This window comes from Aphanomyces invadans (genome assembly GCF_000520115.1).
Source record: "Aphanomyces invadans strain NJM9701 unplaced genomic scaffold supercont1.43, whole genome shotgun sequence".
NCBI classification, from domain to species: domain Eukaryota; phylum Oomycota; class Saprolegniomycetes; order Saprolegniales; family Verrucalvaceae; genus Aphanomyces; species Aphanomyces invadans.
In genome coordinates this window covers 197022-206212 of record NW_008580188.1, presented here as the reverse complement: position 1 = coordinate 206212, position 9191 = coordinate 197022, and the positions used below count along the sequence as shown (strand labels likewise).

Below are 9191 nucleotides of genomic sequence, written 5' to 3'. Positions count from 1 at the left end.
GGATCCGCCTGGTTGCGACCGCGATCGAGTGGGGACTGGCCTTGGATGCGATGGTCAAGGTGTTGCAGCGCCGACAGTACTTCCAGACAGGCAACGTTCGCATGCACCCCCGGCGACACCCGGAGGAAGTCCGTCGTCTTCAGCGCAAGCCACCGCCGCGGTGGAGATCTACATCGATCACAATCTCGCACGGCATACTTCATCTCTGCCTTGTCGTCGACTCATAGCGATGGCTGCGATGGCAAGTTGTCATGGCGGACCATCGCTTCGGTGTACCGTCGAGAGTCGTGCTTGAGGAGGACCAGCCGTGTCGACTTGAACAAGGTACCGCCATGGAGAACCGCAGATGTGCATGGTTCAGTCCCAGCTTTTTCCAGTGGCTCTTTCGACCTTCGACCCTGCCACATGCCGCATCGAGCGCCAACGAGTCAAGGAAGACGAGATTTCAACTGCATGGACGCAGGCAAAGTACCTGATGCACGGCGAAACCTTGACGACATCCTATGTGGTCGAAGCTGACCGGCGTGTCCGTCGATAAGGTCCGTGTGAACACGCCATACCTTGGCAGCGCCTTGCGTGATGCTGAAAAGTTGGCGAGGCATGGATCGTCTGAAGAGTGCAGAGGGACAACGGCTAAAGCACAGGAACGACCTGTGCCGCTTGGGCAATGATGGGACGTTCCCTCCATGGATGTGTTTACGCTCTGGTCGTCCAGCCGCGGTAGTTTGGTGTCGGCGAAGACTTGGTCTCGACATGACAAATGTGGCGGCGCTCGATCGGGTCGATAGTTTCGTCAGTTTGATGTGGCGCGTGCTCAAGAAGCAAAGGCCGGACGGTGATACATCTTCACGTCGACGTTCTACATCCAGCTTTTCACGCCTACACACAACGGACGGGGGAGCTCGACGCGAAAGTTGCTCCTCCGTTTCGAGCATGGATTGCTTGGTTTAGCGGTCGCGAACGACGCACGACTCGAATTTGAAGAGGCACGCATGATGCCCATATGCAGTGGACGCACACAAAGTTCAACGATGGCTTTGCCGAAGTCATGCTGTTACGTTCGCCCGTCGATGGAAAACCCGACGTCAGGGATTCAGCACCATGCCAAGAATTATGGAGCTCGTTTGTCGATGTGACGAAGGCAATCGTTGCATTCGACATGGAGATTCGTCGGCCACGGGTCCATGGTGACCGCGACGTTGCTCGCTCTTGTCCCCGATGCAGCACCCCGTGTGAGTAGAAAACGTCCAAGACGACAAAGGCATCGGGACGTGGAGGTCTCCCGTGAAAAAGGATGTACATCAGGCAAACAAAACAGTCGGGAATCGCTCAACGCACCAAGAGCCGACGTGTTGCGAGAGACGCAGTAAACCCGGCCATTGTCCCACGAGGGCCAGAGCGGGTTCCACACAGCGCCCGCTGCCAACGGCAGGATTTACGACGGCCATCACGATGATGAGCACGTCCTCGGGTACGACATCTTCGGGTGGACGACTTGCCCAGCAATCGCAGACTCGTTGCCCAAAGTTGGCATCGTTCCAAAAGAGAGTCGCCGCAAGCAGTCGAGTCTTGGTCTCGTGGAGAATCGTTCCCGATGGTACGTGTTCCGGAGTCGGCATATTGCACCTGACCGTGGACAGCCCAGTGTCGTCTGCGATGGCAACGCCCCAGACCGAACAATGCACATGCGGCACGGCCACAACCACGGACATGACGGCCATGCCGCGGCTGACAACCGTTTGTCCAAGAATGGATGGCAATGTTGGTTGCAAACACAATTTTGAGTCCCTCGCGGCAATTACGTCCCCAGCGATGGATTTAACACTCTGCAAGCCCACTGACGGGTACAAAGCGCTGTAAATGGCCGCCGACAGCGGCACCCAGTCCACTGCTTGGAGCGCCCAGGGCGAGCGGAACGGTTGCTGCACCGCGCCGTACATGCAATGCCAGGAAATGAAAACCACGACGCGTTATACCGTTTTGAGGAATTGCAGTCAACAACTCCACCGTAAATGAGAGCAGCGGGGACGCACAGCGCAAACGGAGTAATGGCAAGCGTACCGAGACCCGCCAGCACCTTCGCTAGCTTCTGCGCCGACAACGCCACCGCTCACTGTGTACAGCCCTTTCCACGGCCATGACGATCGTCCTCCACGGCACTGGATTTGTACTCAATCGAGAGATTCCTGAGATGGCGCGAGAAGCGCGGTGCGGCGACGTGAGTTCCGTGCGTCGCTCCGGCCCGACGCAAACACCATCTCGTCACAACGCAATAAAAGATTGTTCAAAACACGCGTTGCGTCAAAATAATTCAGCTAAGCGTTTAAATCTAGAACATGGACGAGTTTTACTGCGTAGTCGCTGTTCAAAAAAGAAAAAAACCAGTTTACCTCGTTCCGAATCAATTCTTACCCTGTCTCAAAGTGCCGTTTCACTCACTGTCAGCAGCGTCGTTGTTCGTGCGTGGCGGCAGGTCTGCCACGAGAGCGGGGACGCCACCAACCATGGCGCAGACGGCGTGGCTAGACGGGGTCTGGAGTCGTCGTGGCGCTGCGATCGTGTCGTCCATTGCGATCTTAGAGCTGCACATGAACGGTCGTGCCAGTGGAGAGAGTAAGGATGGAGGGGTGTGCCATGACAACGACCACTGGTGTTGCATAGTTGTCCGCTCATGCAAACGTTGGCACCGCATGTTTGAGCCAGTGCTGCAAGACGCAACTCTCTTCCACGTTATCGTATCCGAATGTCGAGAGTTCCATTTACTTGAGCGCCCCAGCCTGCTGCAGCAGCAACGTGAGCTCCCCCGTTGCGTGGAGCTGCTTGGTGTCGTCGCAGCCGCCGATGGTCTTTCCACCCACAAACACGTTGGGCGTTGTTTTTCGCCCCGTCATCTTGATCAGGTAGTGCAGGATTGCGTCGCCATTGGGATGTGTGTCGATTTCAATGGCGTGGGGGACGGCGCCAACCAGCTTGAGCACTTCCTGAACTTCTTGCGAGTACGGGTCATACGACTTGGTGAACACGACCAAGGGGTGCTTGCGAAGCGACTACGACATGCCCTCGTGACTTGTGAGGCCTGGAATGCTGCTTTGTACCTCCAAGATCACGCCTTGCTTGGCCAGCGCCCCCGATGCTTGGACGAGCGGCACGAGCTTCCCGGCATTGTTGAGGTCCTCAATGTCGTCGCCGCCTCCGATCGACTTGCTATGGATCAGGATGTTTGGAACCGTTCGACGTCCCGTGTAAGCATGAAGTACGTCTTGGTACTGCGACGCCACCGCTGGTGGGAGCAGATCCAGCTCGACCACGTGGACTTCGGCACCAATATCCTTGAGCGTGAGTTTAGCTTGTTTGCAATATGGGCACGTCGTTTTGCTAAACATGACGACGCTGAATGGCGTGGCCATTGCGTCGTAAATCGCATCTGAGATGGCGCGCAGTTCCGTCGTCGTCGGGGCCAACTTGGACACTTTCTCAATGGACGTGAACGGGACTACCTAGACAATGAGATGGTGGAGCATGTTGAATCGTCACGCGTCAATACTTGATCCTTGTTCCTCTTCGCCAAGTAACCTGGCGCCATGTCGTTGGCCATCGCGACGACAGAGGGATACCCAGAGTAGATGCGACCAAACGCGGTGAAGCCAGGGGATGTTCCCTGAGGCGAATTAATCGCAGAGTTGTCCGTTAACATGATTGAGAACTCCGTGTTTCCGGACATCGCGTCCTTGTTGCGAGCCAACACCACCATGCGCTCTTCGCTGGGAAGACTACATGCAAGATGGGACGGACATATACCGATGGGACGACTTACCTGTACTCAACAGGGATGTTTCCTAGAGGCGACAGCTTGTCGTGCACGAAGCCGCCGCCTTGGACGACGAATCCAGGCTCCGCGCGGTAGAAGCCGGTGTTCTCTTTGTAGAATCCAGACGCAATCAACTGTTCAAAGTGCTCCACCGTCAAGGGGGCATGCTTTGGGAAGAGCTCGACCGTGAAATTCCCTGGAGCGATCGAATCCGATGAATTCCACCATGCCACCATCGACGACGCGACGTACCATACTTGGTGGTGAACTGGTACATCGTTTTGGTTTCAAAGGACAGCAAGTCTTCCGTAGACAGCGGGTCGACAAAGAACAGGAATTTGATGCAAAGCAAGGTGAAGATGCCGATTCCTCCGTACTTGATGTACGTTGCCGTAGGGATTCTGGAGCCGGCCTTGCCGCGTCCACCGCGGTGATGAGGCAGCATCCGACCCGACTTTTTCGAACTGGTGTGTGCATAATGCTACGTCATACCCTTCAAAGTCAATACCTCTTTGAATAACAAAATCCATTACAAACAGTGACTGTGTCATTTTATACATTGCCACGCCTCTTGCATGCGCCGAGACACTACGAGGGCCAAGGAACGTTTACATCACGTCGTCAAACGAATGTCATGTAGAGATCGCGCTCCATGGAAGCATGTATAACACGCCCAAAAGCACTCCTCGATGTTGCGTTGCCCCATGCACCACACGCACACAATAGGGGCGCAAGGGGTGCTGCCCACCGCAGCTCCCCGCTCGTGCCACTGCCATCCACCCGAATGGACAGCGATCGAACCACATGCGCAATGCCGCTGCGTTCTTCGTCAACGCTGACGGCGCTGACCTGCTCCTCGCAATGGGTGGTGTATCTATTGGGACAAGTACGACGGGGTGTCACGTCAAATTAGTTGGAGGCGTTCAATACAAAGTTGTAAACAAAAGAATATCGTCATGCGACGTGGTAAAGCGAACGAGCTATTTTGAAATCTGTATCACAGAAGGGTCCGTGTATTTTGAAAATGGCATACATATATCAAATGATAAAATAAAGTTTGGTGGAGGTTTCGGCAAGATTGCATCTTGTTGGGCGATTGTTGTCGGAGGTCAGTGTGACCCTGACCGCCGACGACCGCATCGGCTTGCCCGATCTTTGACAAGCGCTGCCGAGGGACGCCGTGCATCGATCTATCTTCTACCTCACCCTACTGGAACGACTCCATGTCGAGCGTAGCCACACGATTGTCGTCTTTCTTCAAGAGACTCGGCTCGAGGACTGGTTCAACAACGTCCCTTTCCAAGCAGGTGTCGGCTGACGACACGACTGCCAATCCTGCAGACGATAGCAACGAATCTTCTATCATTGCCGTGAAAGTACATGCGCGATCTGCCATTGAATCATCAACTTCGTCGTTGGGCACCGTGAAGGAGGCGTGTCCAAGTCCAGCGACCCTCACGTTCGAGCGAGGTACGGTTGCCCGCACTCCCGCCAAGTATTAATCGCTGTTGCAGTGACGCTGGACGAGCTCGAACCATTGGGGGTACTAGGGGTTGGCACGTATGGCGTTGTCAAGCTCGCCCGGCACACACCGAGCGGTCGCGCGGTCGCGCTTAAAGTCATCTCCAAGGAATTCGTCGTGAGCAATCGGCAGCAAAAGCACATTGTTCGTGAGCGTTTTGTCCATCTTCGACTGCGGCATCCCTTCGTCACTACGTTGTACCAAACCCTCCAAGACGACGACTGCCTGTACCTCGTCCTCGAATACCTTCCTGGCGGCGAACTCTTCACGATCGTGCATTCCGACTCCAAATCACCGCTCAAGCAGCCGCAGGGAGGACTGCCCATGGCTGCTGTCATCTTCTACGCGTCGTGCCTCATTCTCGCCCTCGACTACCTGCATGCTCAAGGCACCATCTACCGCGATCTGAAGCTCGAGAACCTCGTGCTCGACTCGGACGGGTACCCCAAAGTGCTCGACTTCGGGTTCGCCAAGCCTGACGCAACCAGCGAACGCAACGCCACGATGTGTGGCAGCATCGACTACATGGCACCAGAAATCGTGGTGCGGGAAGGCCACGACCACCGCGCCGACGTCTGGAGTTTTGGCATCCTCCTCTACGAACTGTGTCTTGGGACGACGCCGTTTGCACGGGAGACGCCTCGAGACCAAATGCGCGCCATTCAGGACGACCCCGTCGAGTTTCCCAACGCCTTCGAGGACGAGTACCCCGAGATGTGTCAATTAATCTCAGGGTGCTTGGAGAAAGCCCCTGGTCGGCGGTACCCAGACATGGCTGCGATCATGCGCCACCGCGTGTTCGAGCGCGTGAACTGGAACGACGTGCTGGAGAGGCGATGCCCCGTGCCATTCGTTCCAGAGCTCCACGGCGCATTTGACACTTCCCGCTTTGAATTTGCTCCCGAGGACCCGTCCGCAAACGTCGAACCATACTACGATGACGGGAACGACTGGGCCAAAGACTTTTAGCCGTCATTTCTCGTTTTTTCATCACTAAGTTACTACATACATAGCTTTCGTCGGTCGGTGCTGCCCACCGTGCAGGGAATACGACGGATATGTCTGGAACGATCTCCGTATGTCTTTGCCTTCGAACGAGACGGTGCCTGCCGACACGAGAAACATGCCGTCCGCGCGCGGTTTCTGATGCGCCACAATGCTGGTGCACGCCACCTGGGTGCGCGAGACCGCATATCGTCCACCAACGTGGAAACGCATGAAGCCCCGACATGCATTGGGACGTCCGTGAACGGTAGGGATGAAGGTTTGCGTGCATGTACTTGGTGCACACGCATCACTCTCAAAGGAATCGTTCCTTGTCGATGCCGCACGCAACGGCATTTCGTCGGTGTGAGACGAACTCAAGTGTCAGCGAAAATCGACAAAAATACGCGAAAATTTCGTGCAAAATTGGAAGAATAATTGGAGAATTTGCATACTTGCCAAGATGTTGTCCGGGTTCATTGTCCAATATTCATGCGCAACCGCGCGTCCGTCCTGTTGCTTCTCATCGTTGCCGCCCCGTTCGGCAGTGCTGCAACAAATATCACGACGTTCTCGTGCCAACCCATAGAGGACGATGTCGACTATGTGTCGATTCCATCGCAGGTTGTCCTCACGTCGAGGGAACATGCTGACGAATGTTGCGGCGACTGCCGTCGGCATGAAGCGGTGTGCGACTTCTTTACGTGGATCCCAGACCAAGGTGGCACGTGTGAACTGAAGAAGCTCGAGAGTCCGCTGAACAAGGTGGCGAGACCTGGTGCGAAAGCTTCCCTCCTCATACCGTGTCGGTGCACCACCGGTGACAAGTGCGATGCGGGTGGAGTGTGCACTGGATGCAGCCTCTTTGGAACCTGCTACAATTACGACAAAACAGGTTGCACGCACGGAGGGGGAAAACTATGCGACGGCTCATCATCGGTTCCCACGACGCGACGACCAACCACGACGCAACCCGCCAGCACAGTGGTCCCAGCCACGCCACGCCCGTCCGATTCACCTGTGCCACCGCCGACCTCCGCTCAGCAAACAAGCACGCCGCGCCCGTCCGATTCACCTGTGCCACCGCCGACCTCCGCTCAGCAAACAGCCTCACCGACGTCGATTCCTCCTGTTGTTTCGAGTGCTTCCTATCGACCGGACTTGGTAGCGACGTACACTTGGGTCGGCCTCGTTGCCGTGGCGACGCTTCGTTGAAGTCGACTAACACGAAATCTTGTTCCTGTCCACCCATTCACTCGACGAGTTCGTTCAGCCGAAAGCAGTAGCTCGACGGACATGCCGTCGCCAGTAGACGACGCGACGTCAGCCCTCAATCCAACGACTCGATCGAGACTCCCCAAGAAAACGAGGCGCCGGAACCCAAAACTGAGCCTCGCCATCTCTCCCTTGGCGTGACAGCGTCACCATTACGCAGTCGTGCGTCCTGCCGCCCGTCCAGTCCGCGGACTCTCATCCCTCCGGACCCTGACACCGCGAACAAACTAGTTTCGTCCGATGCAGCTCTAGGGACGTAAACTATGCAAAGCAATCAACCCCCGTGTGGGCGAGCTCAGGCGTCATGCGCAATGTGTGGAATTCCACTTGGTCAAGGATCTCAGCAGCAAGGAGGACGGCACCGTTGGGCTGGCGTCGACAAGTGAAAGCACAAGCTCCAGCGGACCTCAACATGGATACGAAGTCGACAGCAAAGGCGTCCGCGGGGGTCTTTTGGGGCCACCATGCTCTCGCGTCGACCGCTGTCAAGAACGATCGAGAGTCGGACGATCATGCGCATGCGATGAAAACGGTGGGAGCTCGCATTGGTCCACCGTCCTGACATCCTTGCCCCCAAAGTCGAAACTAAATTGTGCTCGGCGACGATGTCGTCGGCGCGCATCGCTACGTTTGGCGCAGCTTCCAACAGTCGTCGCGCCACGGCACATGAGCCGATGCAGACCATACGTTTAATTCGATGAATTAGGTGGGCATGTCCAACTTGGTCGCGGTGGGACGACATGGAGTTCATTCAGGAGCGCTGGGATCGCGACGCGACGCGCGGCGGAGGTCACAGTGGACTGGACGAGCTCGGCATCTCGACGCCACGGCTTCTTCTGTGCTCGATACGCCGTCTCGAATGCCAGGAAGGCCAGTTTCGTGGCTGTGACTGCATCCATGTCTTCTTCCGTCAGCGGCGTCTGCTTGCGTGCAAAGTGGCGGCGGTTGTAGTTGGCCTGGATAACGCGTCGACCCGCCAGGACTTTGTTCCGTCGGAGCTTCTTCGTCACACGCATGTCATCGCACGACAGCCGGTGGGCAATGTACTGGCGCAGCGTTGTGCCGTCGGGGCAGTCGTCGAGGATGCCGTCCAAAAAGCACGCGATCGCGAGGTCCACGTACACTTCTTCTGCGTGCAGCCACCGTCCCGAGTTCCATCGCGCCATCCTGTTTGAGAATGTTTTCCCACGTCTGTCTGGATGACGGCGGGTCGATACCATGCCATCTCGTCTTTCCCTGTTCTGTGGATGCCGAGAGCGGTCGCCACGTGCAATCGCCGACGCTTCCTTGTTCTACTACCCACAGCAACTTGCCGTATCGACCTCGCGTTCGCCAGCATACCACGTGGCTGCACATGTCAAGATCGCCATTCCAACCATGGCTCGTGGCCATTGATGCAGTCAAGCGTCGAAAGTCCTCGGGCCTGTCCTGGCCATCCATTCGTGCGCAAGCCGTCGAGTGGATGGCGTGTATCCAACAACCGCCACGTACGGCTGGCTCGACGGCACGTGTCCTGGTGCACTTGATAAAGATCCCACTGCAAGGATGCATGTTGACATGTTGCACTTGGCGTCTGTTGACGGGATTCGTTCGACTGGATCC

At 56.4% G+C, this 9191-nt stretch overlaps 4 protein-coding genes across 5 annotated transcripts; 1 reads left to right on the top strand and 3 right to left on the bottom strand.

The window, feature by feature from the left end:
• Positions 1-2302: 2302 nt before the first annotated feature.
• Positions 2303-4268, bottom strand: H310_12812. 2 transcript variants are annotated; one of them, XM_008880014.1, is made up of 6 exons: positions 4061-4268; positions 3815-4004; positions 3545-3770; positions 3096-3497; positions 2391-3047; positions 2303-2329 (listed from the first exon to the last, which is right to left on the bottom strand). In XM_008880014.1, exons 1-5 carry the CDS (start codon positions 4251-4253, stop codon positions 2760-2762), a joined length of 1299 nt encoding a protein of 432 aa, XP_008878236.1. In that variant the 5' UTR covers positions 4254-4268; the 3' UTR covers positions 2303-2329; positions 2391-2759. The 2 variants fall into 2 exon arrangements, with proteins under 2 accessions (XP_008878236.1, XP_008878237.1); XM_008880015.1 differs by lacking the exon at positions 2303-2329 and having other exon boundaries at positions 2336-3047.
• A 631-nt stretch (positions 4269-4899) lies between these two features.
• Positions 4900-6398, top strand: H310_12811 (AGC/PKA protein kinase). The gene is made up of 2 exons (XM_008880013.1): positions 4900-5278; positions 5323-6398. Exons 1-2 carry the CDS (start codon positions 5032-5034, stop codon positions 6297-6299), a joined length of 1224 nt encoding a protein of 407 aa, XP_008878235.1. The 5' UTR covers positions 4900-5031; the 3' UTR covers positions 6300-6398.
• A 409-nt stretch (positions 6399-6807) lies between these two features.
• H310_12810 (hypothetical protein) lies at positions 6808-7883 on the bottom strand. Its single transcript, XM_008880012.1, has 2 exons — positions 7390-7883; positions 6808-7332 (listed from the first exon to the last, which is right to left on the bottom strand). Exons 1-2 carry the CDS (start codon positions 7564-7566, stop codon positions 7111-7113), a joined length of 399 nt encoding a protein of 132 aa, XP_008878234.1. The 5' UTR covers positions 7567-7883; the 3' UTR covers positions 6808-7110.
• Positions 7884-8264: 381 nt separating this feature from the next.
• Positions 8265-8755, bottom strand: H310_12809 (hypothetical protein; the record flags this gene model as incomplete). Its single annotated transcript, XM_008880011.1, has 1 exon — positions 8265-8755. One exon carries the CDS (start codon positions 8753-8755, stop codon positions 8279-8281), a length of 477 nt encoding a protein of 158 aa, XP_008878233.1. The 3' UTR covers positions 8265-8278.
• Between the last annotated feature and the right edge of the window lie 436 nt (positions 8756-9191).